The sequence below is a fragment of the Chanodichthys erythropterus genome, chromosome 22 (genome assembly GCF_024489055.1).
Source record: "Chanodichthys erythropterus isolate Z2021 chromosome 22, ASM2448905v1, whole genome shotgun sequence".
Taxonomy (NCBI): domain Eukaryota; kingdom Metazoa; phylum Chordata; class Actinopteri; order Cypriniformes; family Xenocyprididae; genus Chanodichthys; species Chanodichthys erythropterus.
In genome coordinates, this window is record NC_090242.1 from 10,267,548 (window position 1) to 10,283,975 (window position 16,428).

At 39.7% G+C, this 16,428-nt stretch overlaps 1 protein-coding gene across 1 annotated transcript; it reads left to right on the forward strand.

Moving 5' to 3' along the window:
• Window positions 1–824: 824 nt before the first annotated feature.
• Window positions 825–9,371, forward strand: sap30l (sap30-like). The gene is made up of 4 exons (XM_067376045.1): window positions 825–1,656; window positions 3,076–3,198; window positions 4,562–4,660; window positions 8,424–9,371. Exons 1-4 carry the CDS (start codon window positions 1,471–1,473, stop codon window positions 8,550–8,552), a joined length of 537 nt encoding a protein of 178 aa, XP_067232146.1. The 5' UTR covers window positions 825–1,470; the 3' UTR covers window positions 8,553–9,371.
• The last annotated feature ends 7,057 nt before the right edge of the window (window positions 9,372–16,428 follow it).

Below are 16,428 nucleotides of genomic sequence, written 5' to 3' on the forward strand. Positions count from 1 at the left end.
GTGAGTGTTTATCAACTCCGTCAGTATTTGTCAACTCCGTGAGTGTTTATCAACTCCGTCAGTTTTTGTAGACTCCGTCAATGTTTGTCAACTTCGTGTTTGTCAACTCCTTCAGTGTTTATCAACTCCGTCAGTTTTTTTCAACTCCTTCAGTGTTTATCAACTCCGTCAGTATTTGTCAACTCCGTGAGTGTTTATCAACTCCGTCAGTATTTGTCAACTCCATCAGTTTTTGTCAACACCGTTAGTATTTGTCAACTCTGTCAGGTGAAGGTTTTTGTTCATTTTTAAAGAAATGTCATTCTTTTCACATCAACTGGACTACATGATTTCATGTCTGATTTACCTAAAAACGCATATTTATATTTATTATTAAAAACGAGGTTAGAGATTTAAGAAATTTAGGAACTGAATGGTTCATAATAACCTAAGAAAAACATTTTGAGAATTTATTTTTTCACTTAGCTCCTTTACTGAACACCATTATTACATAATTTGAAGACTTTACACTGGTGTTGGATGGATCAAATTAAAATATCATACTTTTTAATGCGTCTGACAAAGTTGACAAATTAAGTTCCGAAGTGAATAAATGTACATTTTTAGAAAAAAACAACAACGTATCAAATCATTTAAATAATTAGTTTTAAAATAATGCATTATTAAATAATAAAAAACAACTTCTAAAACATGTTTTGTCCTTATCTCAAGAATACGTGAGATATCAGTCATTGCACATAACTTTTGCTAAGAAAACACTTTTGAGGTGTTTTTCTTCAGGAGGCCATTTTATATCAATAACAAACGATGGAAACATCCTCCTCCCCTTTAAAAGCTGGCAACTCATTTATTTAGCTGTTTTTATCGATGCACAATCTGTGATGCATTCAATCAGCCTACAACTGTACTTTATTTATTTTAGATGTACATTTCAAACAACACGTCTCGTTTACATGCCAAGAAAGACTGTAATCAAAACTCTCGCTGTCGTTTAATTTCATTGAAGTCGTTCAGTGTTAGTCACAGAAGTTGTATGTTCTCGAGGCATTTGAAGTGAGGCGTTATTTCATGACATCAATGGCAGCGATCAGGAAGTTCAGTTTGATCGACAGGCGCGCTAGCCAATCGAAATCAAATACACAAGCTTGAGGGCCCGCCTTTATCGGAAACGAACCAATGGGCGTCCAAAGCGACGACTTCCGGTTTCTCTCAGGACATGTTTCATTGTACGATGTACATTGTTGAAATGAGCTCGACTGTTGCTCGGTAGTTCGCAGCGCGTCAGATCTGCAGTTTCCGCGCGGACACGTTCGGTTCTGCGCGCGGGACCGAGTTCGGCTGAAGTCGCGCGATCGTTAGCGAAGCGTCGCGGAGATTCTCCGTTCGTTCATCTCCTCAGAGCGCGTCGAGTTCGGCTTTAAGCTGCGGTTGAAGTCGCCTGCGCGCCGCTCCCGCCTGTTAGTGCCCGGTATGAACGGGTTCAGCACGGAAGAGGACAGCCACGACGGCCCGCCCGCCCCGCCGTTCTTCGGGCAGAGCTGCTGTCTGATCGAGGACGGAGAGCGCTGCGGCCGCGCGGCTGGAAACGCCTCCTTCAGCAAGCGCATCCAGAAGAGCATCTCCCAGAGGAAACTCAAGCTGGACATCGACAAGAGTGTAAGAGAGAAACAGGCCTGGAGTGTGAGTGTGTGTGTGTGTGTGTGTGAACACAGTCAGTGAGAGGCGCTCAATATCTGCTGTTGAGTGTGATTTGATTATAATATGCATGAGTTCAGATATTTCATGATAGTTTTCTAAAATGTCTGTATATGCAAATAATTTATTCACCCCCATGTCATCGAAGATGTTCATGTCTTTCTTTCTTCTGTTGAAAAGAAATGAAGGTTTTTGAGGAAAACATTCCAGGATGTTTCTCCATATAGTGGACTTCACTGGGGTTCAACGGGTTGAAGGTCCAAATGTCAGTTTCAGTGCAGCTTCAAAGAGCTCTACATGATCCCAGACGAGGAATAAGAGTCTGATCTAGAGAAACCATCGGACATTTTCTAAAAAAAAATAAACATTATACGCTTTTTAACCACAAATGCTCGTCTTGCACTGCTCTGTGATGCTCCACGCATGACGTAATCATGTTGGAAAGATCACGCGTGACGTAGGAGGAAGTACCATTTAAAAGTTAATGACCGAACGCATGGTTATAAAAGCTCACAATGCTGTTGCAGATGAAATATAATGTGGATAACATTTAATAAATATCTCTGTCAGGTTATACTGGTTATAAATCACTCAAGCCCCCGCCCTGCTCAACCATCGTTCTCACACATCCATCATGTTTGTAGTTTTTTAACACTTTTTATTCGTATTTGTAGTTCTAATCGAATCCTCATCCACAGCGCAGTGTGTTATGGGCAGTATTAGCCGTTAGAATTGTGCACGGATCTGTACTTCGGATTCTAACTGGAAAAAGTAGACCATCCGGGTATCTTTGGGATACTCATTTCAACATGCTACGATTTGGGATACACTAATTCTTTTTTTGAATACTATTTAGGATGGATAGTATGCGAATTGGGACACAGAATCAGTCAAACAGCCTTTACAAAAAAAGGTAAAACGACGATGTAAAACAATTCTGAAGTTGAAGTTTTTCACGCGTGATCTTTCCAACATGATTACGTCATGCGTGGAGCATCACAGAGCAGTGCAAGATGAGCATTTGTGGTTAAAAAGTATATAATGTTTATTTTGTTTAGTAAATGTGCAATGGTTTCTCTAGATGAGACTCTTATTCCTCGTCTGGGATCATGTAGAGCTCTTTGAAGCTGCACTGAAACTGACATTTGGACCTTCAACCCGTTGAACCCCAGTGAAGTCCACTATATGGGGAAACATCCTGGAATGATTTCCTTTATTTCTTTCCCACTGAAGAAAGAAAGACATGAACATCTTGGATGACATGGAGGAGAATATTTTAATTCTGAAGTGAACGAATCCTTTAAATGTAATTTAAAGGGTATTAATTGCTTGAGTCTAGGGTCAATCCTGCACATTAAAGGAACACTTTCTTCCATGTAGGTTCGGCATTTGTACATCTGTGACTTCCACAAGAACTTCATCCAGAGCGTCCGAAACAAACGCAAGAGGAAGACCAGCGACGACGGCGGAGAGTCACCTGATCATGACGTCGAAGTCCCAGAGGTAATGAAGTAAACCACATCATCTGTTGTGTTTTTCTCCATCTTCATCTGTCTTCAGTGTGTTGATGTTCCAGTTCTTCTCTATATCAGTGTTTCTGAACTCCATCTTGAGTTTCTTTCCAATGTTCCTCATTTAAATAATTAATGCACAGAATAAAGGGGCGGGGCCTGCTTGAGTTAGTTAGTAGTGTGTTGAAACTGGCGGTTATGGTAAGGGGCGGGACAATCTCTAATCGTCAGAGTTTTAAACTGATTGATTTTGGAGGGTTTGTGAGTTGGATTAGACTCTGGACTTTGACTTGGCCTTTCCAGAAACATTTTCCCTCTTCTGAGCCGTTCTTTTGTGGATTTGCTCAGGGTAGGAATGTGTGAGAGTCGTCGGCATTGGAAATACTAGTTCATTAATGTGCTTTCCGTATGTGGGGCAGAGCTCTAGCTTAAGACTATAATTACGATTAACCGCTGATGAGTTTTATATTGCAGTTGCTGAACGCACGGATGCTGTCCGAGATCTTTCAGTAAGATGCAGGCGGATTGATCCAGAAGGGTTATGTAAGGCAAACATGAGCAGGACAGTCAGGTTGATTGCTGGGATCTTTACATTATTATTATTATTAAATTTTAATATATTCAACTCACATTACCACTTCACATATTCTAGAAACTCTGTAAAATATTCATTAGTGATGATTGAGTTTATGCTGCCTCCAATTAAACTTTTCAACATTTATTTACAAATCTGCGTAATATTGTTACAGTCTGATTCACTGATGCATTTGTCTGGTTTTTACATCTGAATTTCCTGCAGTCAGGAGCTTCATTAGCTAAGATTGCTTTTTCTCCCTATAGTTTGTTTTTAGTGTAATTGTGGAAGACAAAATTGCAATATAGTGCAACAGTCGTTCTGGAAGTAAAAATCCCATGTTTTTTGATTTTTAACTATTTATAAACCGGTAAAGACAGCTCTACAGTGAGCTTCGAGGTTTTTATTCGCTGGTAAATGTTTTTGTTTGTCAGCCTGCATTATTTCGACTATTTTAATAATTATGTTCAACAGCAAAATCCCTGGTGAAAAGTTCAGTCTTGTCTTTTTGTCCAATACTTTTCTGCTTCTAATCAGAGTTTGTAATGTTGTGATCTTCATCTTATCTGGTTCATGGCTGATAACAAAGCCTTTTTTAAGTCCGTATGGGAAAAATAATTCTGTAACCAGCGGCAGGGAAAGCATGGGCGGCCCTGATGCTCTCGCTCTACAGCAGATACTGCAGGGATTGGCTGAGCTTCCTCTTTGCTGCAGTAATAATGTGTGTGACGGTGATTGTACCGATCTGCTGTCACTCAATCGTGCGGTTGTTTGTTCTCAGGTGGATCTGTTCCAGCTGCAGGTCAACACACTGAGACGCTACAAGAGGCACTACAAAATCCAGACCAGACCTGGACTCAACAAAGCCCAGCTAGCAGAGGTACTGCTGAGAACTAATGCTTTTGCACAAATTATATATATATATATATATATATATATATATATATATATATATATATATATATATATATATATATATATATATATATATATATATATATATGAAGAGTTTGGTTCCAAAACGCGATAAACGCCATTTTAAAAAAAAAGTTTCTGCCAAAATCAGTATTGTAACTGCTCGGTATTGAAAAGTAATCTATTAATTTTGCGCAAAATGCGATATCCGTCCTGTTATTCTGTCATGTTTTCTCCCTTTCTTTCCAAAACGCGACAAACGCCAGTCTCCCTTTTCTGCAGAACACGATATATCTGCTCAGCCAATCACAGCGCATCACTCTACGCACTAAACAGTAATGGCGGTGCTCTGAATACGTCCTAGTTTTCCTTATCTGCTTTGTACTTTGAACAACAAAAACAGAAAAATTCATAATTTTGCCGGCATTGATGAACCTGTGGCGGTTTCTGCGGTGGGGAAGAAACGCAAGTCATGGAAATCTGTTTATTCTGATCTGTTTATTTTAACCGTGCGGTGGCGCCAGATACTCTTTAATCGCTAATGACAATTTTCATTTTTAGTAAAATGCCTGTATATAAGATAAATATTGACAAAGTTCAGAGGCTGTCATATATGTGAATCAACTTACTTTGCTCTCGATTTTCAATATGAAAAATAACTTTATATCGATGGATTTATTGCATTTTGGGAGGAGAAAAAAATCAGTTTTTATAATAAACCTTTTAAATCAAAATCTAGATTGAATGTTTAATGTTTTTACAACCAAAAGATGCCATGTGAAAGTTTGAAACAGAAAATAGTGGTTTTCATTTTGCCGCTTTCGGAGTTATCCATGGGTTTCATGTGACGTCACTGTATTCTAACGCCGCCATATTTGTATCCGGTCACAGCTGCGCGCCCTGTTAAAGTCTATGGTGACAGCAGCTACAACTAGCAGAGGAAGGCCAACGAAACACTCTCAGAAGGGTCACAACAAATTTACAATATGTCTGGGATATGTGGTGCTGTTAGCCGTTTCAACATTGTCAGAACTACACATTTATTTGATCCCAAAGGAGTTAGATCGGCAGAATTATTGGCTTCATTCAGAAAGGACCACACCACTGGCAGCCAAACAGCAACACACAACATTAAAGGGATAATTCACCCAAAAATGAAAATTTGATGTTTATCTGCTTACCCCCAGGGCATCCAAGATGTAGATTACTTTGTTTCTTCAGTTGAACGCAAATTATGATTTTTAACTGCAACCGCTGCCATCTGTCAGTCAAATAATAGCAGTGATTGGGAACTTGAACAATAAGAGTCGAAAAAACTTCCATAGTCAAATCCAAATTAAACCCTGCGGCTCGTGACGACACATTGATGTCCTAAGACACGAAACGATCGGTTTGTGCGAGAAACCGAACATTATTTATATCATTTTTACCTCTAATACACCACTATGTCCAACATCGTTCAGCTTCCGGCTAGTGACACAAACTCGCACAAACAGATCGTTTCATGTCTTAGGACATTAATGTGTCGTCACAAGCCGCAGGTTTTAATGTTGATTTGTCTAAGCAAGTTTTATTTACTGTTATAGTTGAAGTTCCCATCTACTGCTATTATTTGACTGACAGACGGCAACGGTTGCAGTTAAAAATCATAATTTGCGTTCGACTGAAGAAACAAAGTCACCTACATCTTGGATGCACTGGGGGTAAGCAGATAAACATAAAATTTTCATTTTTGGGTGAACTATCCCTTTAATAACTGCTGGGACTGTCATTTACATAACATTATAATTGTATACAATATTGTATTAAAATATTGTGAATTCTAGCAGCTCAAATAATACTGTTATCAAAATGAGATGATTTGAGAAAAAAAATCTGTTATTGTTCGTGATCCTTATTAATCAAACCATGTGTTGCTGAATATTAAACAAGAACAATATAAGACCTAGTTATTAAAAATAATGTATCTTTTTTTTTTTTTTACAAATATGAAAGTTTTAATATTACTGTAAACATTTTAATGACTTAATCATTGCTGTTTGAGCTGCGCACGCTGAAGCTGAAGAGAATAAAAACCCGTAAACAAAGTTAATTAACTCAAAGGAACACCTCCTATATAGGTTAATTCATATATATTTATACAAGATAGACATAAAACTACAACTTATATTTGCACAAAATCATGCACGCATGTACTTGAACTAAGTAGTCAGCTCGTGTCGTGAATTTGTTCATCCTGTAATAACACGCCGAAACACAGCAACTAGAAATCACAATATTTTAATACAATATAGTATACAATATTGTGTGTGTACATACATATATATATATATATATATATATATATAATAAAATAATTATATATAGCACTATAGAATTGTAGTTTTTGTGTGGTGTCCCTTTAAATGGCAATGAGCTGCCACTTCAGGCCCCCTTTCCAGAAAAGGGCGGATCTTCAAGAGTGCATACAACAACAAAACAGGACAATCTCACGCACAAAAGTTTCAGAAAATGAGGATTAAAAAAAGAGGAGTGGGTGGATTTTTACCATTATTGGGTGGTTGTGTTCACACACTGACAACTAGAGTTGTCAAAAGTCCTGACTTCGGTACTGAAATCTTAAAAATTTTACGTTTTGAGCGCGGTTGAGCGGATTCGTAAACACCCCTCTTTGGCCATTGTGTTGACGTGCTCGTTGGATATGCTGTGATTGGCTTCAATGATCAACGCACAGCAGCGTTTGAATTTGAAAGTGCGAGAGGGAGCATTTGAGAGCGGGTCTATCAGCGTACTGGTCCGAATTTCAAGAGCTCGGTGAAGAGCCTCATTGATGACTTTTTACGTTTTACGTTTTTACAGCGTTGATCATTGAAGCCAACCACAGACATATCAGACGAGCCGTAAAAACAGTGGCTAATCAGAGGTGTTTACGAATCCACTCAAAAGCGCTCGAAGCGTCACATTTTTAAAATTTCACTACCGACTAGGTATCAAAGTCGGTACTTTTGACAAAACACCAGGTGAAAGTGAATTTTTTTTTTATTATTTACCAGCTGCACACGTTAGGGATCACACTCTTCATTTCTATATATGAGTTTCAAAAACTCTCATCAGGGCATCATCTAGGCATGTGATGGTATCAAATTTTCATATCACAATAATTGCTGAAGCTGTATTTATTGAATTAAGTTACAAAACTTAAGTCTTTGAATTGTTCACTGTGTTTTTAAGTGCCCACAATAACAATACCGTGCGTGTTCATTATGGTTATGTACTGTATTAACATAAATATATCTGCACGTGTCTAATCCACACTAGTGTTGTCAAAAATATCGATATTTTGATATGTATCGATACTGAAATATCTGAAACGGCTCAGCGATTGCAGCTGCTCATTCTCTCTCTTCTCTCTGATGATGAACTGACACACACCTCTTCCTCTCTCTCACTCGCTACGGTGGAATTGTGCTTGTATTGCGTATCTTTTTACTCGTTCCCGGCGCGCAGCACTGATCTATATTAGTGCCGCACACATAAAGCCGGCTCTCGAACAGCTTGTGAGTACCACATTGAGTTGTTTTTGCAGTTAAACGGTCATATCCGTGTGGCTCTGGAACGTCTGTCAGCCAATGAGAGTCCAGCACTCAGCAGCGTTTGGAGTAATCAGAATTCATTCAGTGTTTCCGTTGTCATTTGTTTTAGTAATATTTTGTTTGTTTCTTCTCCAGACTGTGAGCCGTCACTTCCGGAATATTCCAGTCAATGAAAAGGAAACGCTCACATACTTTATTTATATGGTGAAGAGCAGTAAAAGCCGGCTGGACCAGAAATCAGAGGGGAGCAAACAAGTGGAATAAGTCCCTCGCTCGCAGCGGCCCGACACACGCGTCTCAACTCGGCCAAACGTCATTATTTATGACCTGCAGATGTTAGCTGGCTTTAAAATTCCTGTTTGAATGCTTACTGTGCAGACGTTGTGTGTTTGTACATATGTCCAACATCAGGTGACATGTGGGAGTCACTGCAATCGAGTGCAGAGGATGATGGGTAACGACTTCCACTTATGTGCCAAACCCCAAAGTACCACCAATAAACCACCGCCGGTTGAGTGACGACACATCTGATGTTCAAAAATCACAGTGAAGACCTGAATGAAACCATGATAGACACTGACTGACTGCAGATTTGAGCTCTGTGTCCAATGTTTTGTGGTGTTCACACTCATACTAATGCAGAAAACTCCCAGAACAGCCGGAGCGTTTCCTTCGTTTTTTGTTTTTCTTTGTTTTCGATTCATTTCTTCTGCTTTCACCTCCATGTCTCTGCTTTTATATGACTGCTCTATATAGCATTTTTTGTAGATTGTAATGTTAGTTTTCTTCCTTTCTTTGTTGGAAATAATCAGAGTAAATACATTTCTTGTGGCACTACTAATATTTTCATTTATTATTTTTAAATGCATTCCACCTGTGGCGTCTCACCTGATCATTAGACTGAGGTAAAGCTGATATCACATGACGTGTGTGTGTATACACACGTGCACATACATACATACATACATGCATACATACAGCATGTCCCATTCAGAGGTAAGGTGTAAGTCTAATCATTGGGGAATATGTAAGTGATTCCCATTTCAAATAAAGATATGAACATAAATGAGTTGTTTATGGGTCAGTGACACTGAAGTAAAAACGTGAAAAATGCATAAAAACATCTTTTCATCTGATTAACTAAAGGTGCAGTAAGAGATTTCTGGGAAACGATGCTGAAAGTGGATCAGAGCGAGCAGCACAACACACTTGTAGCCAATCAGTAGTAGGGGGCGTGTCCACTCATGATGAGGGAGTGAGCCAATCAGTAGTAGGAGGAGTGTCCAATCATGATGGGGAGGAGAGAGTGAGCCAATCAGCAGCAGAGGGCGTGTCTACCCATGATGAGGGAGGAGAGTGAGCCATTCAGCAGTAAGGGGTGTGTCCAATCATGATGGGGAGGAGAGTGAGTGAGCCATTCAGCAGTAAGGGGCGTGTCCACTCATGATGGGGAGGAGAGTGAGTGAGCCATTCAGCAGTAAGGGGTGTGTCCAATCATGATGGGGAGGAGAGTGAGTGAGCCATTCAGCAGTAAGGGGCGTGTCCACTCATGATGAGGGAGGAGAGTGAGTGAGCCAATCAGCAGTGAGGGGTGTGTCCAATCATGATGGGGAGGAGAGTGAGTGAGCCATTCAGCAGTAAGGGGTGTGTCCAATCATGATGGGGAGGAGAGTGAGTGAGCCATTCAGCAGTAAGGGGCGTGTCCACTCATGATGAGGGAGGAGAGTGAGTGAGCCAATCAGCAGTGAGGGGTGTGTCCAATCATGATGGGGAGGAGAGTGAGTGAGCCATTCAGCAGGAAAGGGGCGTGTCCACTCATGATGAGGGAGGAGAGTGAGTGAGCCAATCAGCAGTGAGGGGTGTGTCCAATCATGATGGGGAGGAGAGTGAGTGAGCCATTCAGCAGGAAAGGGGCGTATCCAATCATGATGGGAAGGAAAGTGAGTGAGCCATTCAGCAGTAAGGGGCGTGTCCACTCATGATGGGGAGGATAGTGAGTGAGCCATTCAGCAGTAAGGGGCGTGTCCAATCATGATGGGGAGGAGAGTGAGTGAGCCATTCAGCAGTAAGGGGCGTATCCAGTCATGATGGGGAGGAGAGTGAGTGAGCCAATCAGCAGTAAGGGGCGTGTCCAATCATGATGGGAAGGAGAGTGAGTGAGCCAATCAGCAGTAAGGGGCGTGCCCACTCATGATGGGGAGGAGAGTGAGTGAGCCAATCAGCAGTAAGAGGAATATCACTGTAAAAATGCTCCGCCTGTGGCTTCATGGTCTGCCAATGATTATTGCCGTTGATTTTGTTACACATGCTTCAGACACCGGTCACGCTGATGGCATTCCTCATTGCCCCACTTTTTCCAGCGAGGCATAAAAAAAATGGTTTGAACACAAATGGAAAGCTCTAATCTTGACCTTCATTAAATGTAATTATTTTATGAAAGTAAAACATGGTAATATAAATGTATATGTCATGTACATTATAGGTGCTTGTTATGAATTACAATCCCGTTATCACAACTCCAGTGACCAGAATGGTGAATTAGGCAAAAGTTCTGAAAAAAAAAAACTAGCTCAAGGGAAAATTTATGATTGTGGACTAATAGATTTTTCTGTTTTATTATTATTATTATTTTCATTTTGTGAAGCTCACACAAAACGTTTTACCACTTTAAGGGATAATATTTTTTTAAATTATAATTGCTCATCATGGCAAAAATATTCACATGCAAAACAAGGCTGTGGCGTTTATTAATATATAGCAGTTTTGTCATTTGAATCATCTTAGGAAATATTTAAATGTAGTAAAAACATTGTCAATTCCCAACATCAGGTTTTCATTTCTAGAAACTTAATGTGAAATTCCTGATAGATGATAAAAAGGTTGCAAAAGAATTAAAGTAAAAGTATCATCAGTAACACATCTTCGCTGTAAATACTCTATTTACCTTTGTTTGGCTATATGTAATGTATAAAATACTCTGAATTTAACATAGAATTAATCTCAGAGAGTTTATGAAGTCTTTGAGTCAACAGCTTTACGTGACCGTCACGGTTAGTGCTGCTGTTTCGGATCAGATCTGTGACACATGATGTGTATTCTGTCCACATTAGGAGATTTTATTCTAAGAGCCCTTGGAATTTGCTGACTGTGCCGTTTTAGACTTGATTTGGCAAAACTGTTGAGTACATTGAGCCTTTTTTTTGTCAAATCATCCCTGCTGTATACAGTAGCTTCATTTGGGAGACTTTTCCAACAAGAGAGTCAAGTCAGCTTTATTTCTACAGCGCTTTATACAGTACAGATTGTTTCAAAGCCGCTTCACAGTAATAGATTTGTCTTAATATTGTAATAGAGTCCACAGAAGACGAGTTGTGCAGTTTATTGGAGTAAACGTGAAACCAACACAAAAATACACAAAACACAATGATGACTTGGCCATAAATTCACTTGAGACATAAACTGAAACATAAACCTGAAATCAAACATGACCATGACAACAACTCAGCTACAACAAAGCTAGACAAAGAAACAATGGAAACATGAGGGCTATAAATACACAAGAACTAATGACTAACAAGAAACAACTGAACACAATAAACCAATGAGGAAACAGAACTGAAGAACCACATGACCAAACCAACCAATCAGAACAAGACATAAACAGGGCATAATCACATGAGGGCAAGGGTGAGAAATAAACATAATCATTAGTAAGTATTAGCAACAGATTGAATGTTGTAATTACTTTACAGAAATACATATGATAGCAAAATTACCATTGTGTATATATGTAGTTCAGTCATGAAACTCTAGATGGCGCAGGCTGATTGGCTTCTGCTGATCCTCGAGCCAATGAGATTGCTTGCTCAACATTTAAATAGTCTGGTGCAGTGTTTGCTGTAGGCTTGTTCCTCTGAACCCCTCCACCTCCCCAGCTCCACCTGCCTAGATCTGCTACAGGAGTGATGTTTTTTTTACTATTATTTGTTTGTTTAAAAGCAGAGGCTTGTTCTTTCTTTTGATATATTGCATGTTCAGATATTCATACAACAAAATATTCTGGGGGCCAGAAAATTCTAAAAAAAAAAAAGGCTGGCAGTGATGGACAACTTAAAAAAAAAAAAACACTTGCGGGGAATGAGTGAATGATTCAATGACTCACTCATAAAGACTTATGGTGCGTTCACACCGGACGCGAATGAAGCGGTAAGCGCGAGTGATTTACATGTTAAGTCAATGCAAAGACGCGAATTGACATCCTGCGGCGCGATTCGCGCGAATGAAGCGGCGCGAATGACGCGATTCGCGCGAATGACGCGGCGCGAATTGAGCGATTCGCGCGAATGACGCGATTCGCGCGAATCGCGCAAGTTGAAAAATCTGAACTTTGGCGAATTTCCGCGCCGCGTTAACCAATCGGGAGCTTGCTCTAGTAGTGACGTGACGTAGCGAGCTGAGGCAGAAATTCGAAACAACAATGGAGGACAAAATCATCGTCGCTGTACATCTTCATACATTTATAGAAACAGAAATAAAAAGGACCGTGTTTGAAAGAAAGTGAGTGAGGAGGTCGGACAATCTGATAAGTTGTAAAAAACGGTCTTTACTCAATTTGAGCTATATATATACATATATATAAATACATATTAAGACTACAAGCCAACTAAAGACGACCAATTGAGCTTATTCCCCACTGACAAGTTGTGTTTATTCAGAGGAAGTGTGCAGAAGCAGTGGGAGAGTCTGGGACACATAAACCCTGCCAACACACCCATGTGGGGCCCATAAGGGTTGGATATGGGCTGGTGAGTGGGCCCCATCTGGGCTGCCCAGATGGGGCCCAGTTAGTTTTGTCCGGGGGTTCCATGGTGGCCCCATGTGGGCAAGCCCAGATGGGCTGAAGTTGGGCTTCACATGGGCCCTAGCTAAAACCCACACGGGCAACCCAGGTTTCTCCCATCTGGGGCCCACACTTACCTGGGCCCCATGTGGGCTGCACATGGGCCCCTGCTATTCTACCCATAAGGGTAATAACCATTATTATGGGCTAACAAATTCATCTTATTTTACAGTCAGCCCATACAGTTCTGTAACCCATGTTCATATTTTTTTTACACAGCTAATTTTACTGGGTCTGGTGGACCCACCATATTATTAGGCTTTTAAATCAATACAGCCATAACAATTCATGTAAAAAATACTTGACAGTTTACTTTAGCCATTTACCCCTGTGAGATCGCATTTATGATTGTTTGTTTTTTGTGAGAAACCAAGGAAATTCAATAAAAAAATTAAAAAAACATAGAAAAGATTATATCATTATTAGAGATTATTTCTTAGAACTTAATCAGAATAGGTGAAAATGCTTGAAATGTAACAATTTTGTAACTTTGTGTGGGAATAGCAGGTGCAGAAAGACAACACTCCTGCACACAGACGGCCAATGAGTTTGTGTTAGAAAAAAATAATAAATAGCATATTTTTTCTTTTAGCAACCTTTAAAACGGGTCCTTGAGACCCAAACATCTTGGGTTAAATGAGCTACAATAATAACAAGACCAGTAATACAATTAATTACCTTTTTATTTAAGTAAAATTAACAAAAACATTAAGAAAACTCTCATTAAGAAAACTTTTGCTCAGTGTTCCCTCACTGTTAGAGACAGGATTAGCTACTTTCCACCTCAAATGAACCCGAAGCCTGAAGTCCTTGAGGGGTTGCCTGTCGTGGCCTGTCTATTACCCCCCCCCAGTCCCTAGCACCAATGAGCCACTTGGAGACTGCCTTCTCTACATCTTTACAGATGATTTGGCTGGTCATGGTGCTTTTCTTTAAGCCTCCTGCAAGAAACAAATATAACAGTCACTTACTTTATATGTGCCACCACAGCTCTCAGCCAGGACTGTAAAGACAACTATGGCTACGTTCACACTGAAGGGCTTAATGCTCAATTCCGATTTTTTGAAAAAATTCGATTTTTTTGCAAGGCCGTTCACATTTTCAATTAAATGCGACTTTTTGTTATCTCCTGTGTGAACGTTAAATGACCCAAAAGTGACCCGCATGCGCAGAAGAGTACGCAACGGTCAACGACGTCACTCGTTGTTTGTGGAAGTAGACGGCCACCTTGTTTGTTCCAGGCTTTAACCCTCCTTTATTTGGCTCGGAGGCTTTTTATTTGTCGCTGGCATTGGAGCCAGGATCGTCTGTAACCACGCTCGGCCATTTTGCTGGAAATGTTTTCGTAAACCGCCCGGTTCCGATAAGAGCCCTCGAGTTTGGCCTGAATAAAGCTGTCACCCCAAATATTAATTAAATCTGTGACCTAGCTTCCCTTCCATTGACTGGTCTCAGCAGCATCGTCCGCCATGGTTGTTGTTTATCTTCTCGTTCCCGCCTACTTCAACGCACAATTATGACATTTGTAGCATATCAATGACGTACGGGTCAGATACATGTGGTCTGGCCGTTCAGACGGAGGTCGCATTTCAAAAGATTGGATACGTATCGGATTCAGGACCACATACCCAAGTGGCCTGGGTCACATTTGAAAAGATCGGATCTGTGTCGTTCAGACTGTCATGAAAAGATCAGATACAGGTCGCATAGGGGCAAAAAAAATCGGAATTGGGTCGTTTCAGCCTGCAGTGTGAACGTAGCCTATGTAAAGAAAAGTGCTATATAAATCAATAAGATTATTATTAGAACTACACACATACTCTTAAACACACAAGTTAGGCAACTTACTTGCAACTCCATACACAGTGGCTACGTTTACATGCTCCAATTTTCACCAATCCGAATGAATTGAATCTGATTGCAGATCTGTTTACATGTACTCTAAACATTGTAATCTGATTCAACTATCCATTTATATGTGTTTTATATACATTATGATTAAAACGTTTGCGCACGCACTGTGCGTGCGTGACGTCATATCAGTCACACATGCGGTAACCCAGGTTGCGTCAACAGACGATTATCATGTATCGACGATAGCGGGAGATATTGTCAACAGCTTCAAATCTTGGCAATATTAAGAGGATTTAGTATTTCCAATTAATGTAGGCGTGTTACATTCTTCTAGTCTTATTATAACTATTAGGTTCAGCTTCTTTTATTAAATTAATATTATATGTGCTGTGAGGATAATAAAAGATTAGGCTTTTAGCTATCTTTAAAAATGATTTAATTTTTTTTTAGGTCTATTATTACAATGAATTATAGCCTATAATTAAAATTATTTAGAGTGTAGGCTATAATACTATTTCCTAACACTGCAGTCATCAATGAAAATTAAGTGCAGCGTTACTTCAAGCACCGACTAAAAAAAAAAAAAAAAAAACTGTTTAACACAAAATAATAATAGACAAATAAACTGGCGAATAAACAAAGAAGTTACCCAGAACTCAAAGATCCGTATTCTCTATTATTCTCACTTGTTCCACTTGCCTATATGTACAGCCACCAGATAAATAATGGAATAAATTATTTTTTTATATACCGTTACCAGCATATTATATTGAAATTCATCTCTGAGAGAATATGCTCCGTTAATGCAGCGTCAGACAGCTCCGTCACTTTTTAATTTCACTTTCTGTGACTTTCTCACCAGCAATAACTCTTGCGCAAAGTTTGCACGTTGCTTCTTTTATGATATCCACTGGCTCCCCTTCTTGTTTTTAAACGGAAATATTTCCAATATTATGATGAAGGGATACAACTACGTCACTGCCTGTTGGCATCTTTTCAACTCAAAACGTGAACGTACTTTGTGCACTGCGTAATGTGTGTCAACATTGCACTGCGCATGTGCCCCAGATCTTCTGAGAACGAATGAGATAGTAGTCGGATTCAAGCGTTTACATGGTCATTTTTTGCTGTTGGATTGGATTAGAAAAGGAATAAACCACCCCTTTCAATCCGATCTAAATTTCATTCGCATCAAGCTCAGTCGGATCGATTAAGGTGTTTACATGAACGTCTTTCAATTTGATTGAGCCGTCAATCCGATTACAAATGGATTATTTGGGTGCAAGTAAACATAGGCAGTAAATAATGTTTATAACTTTGGGGTCTTGTGACAGCTTTCTAGTATCAGTACAACTTAAAACATTATCTACATGCACACCTATCATT

Coding starts and splice junctions, on each gene's coding strand:
- sap30l (XM_067376045.1), top strand. CDS start 1,471: ATGAACGGGTTCAGCACGGAAGAGGACAGCCACGACGGCCCGCCCGCC. Junction 3,199..4,561: donor ATGACGTCGAAGTCCCAGAG/GTAATGAAGTAA, acceptor GTTTGTTCTCAG/GTGGATCTGTTCCAGCTGCA. Junction 4,661..8,423: donor ACAAAGCCCAGCTAGCAGAG/GTACTGCTGAGA, acceptor TTTCTTCTCCAG/ACTGTGAGCCGTCACTTCCG.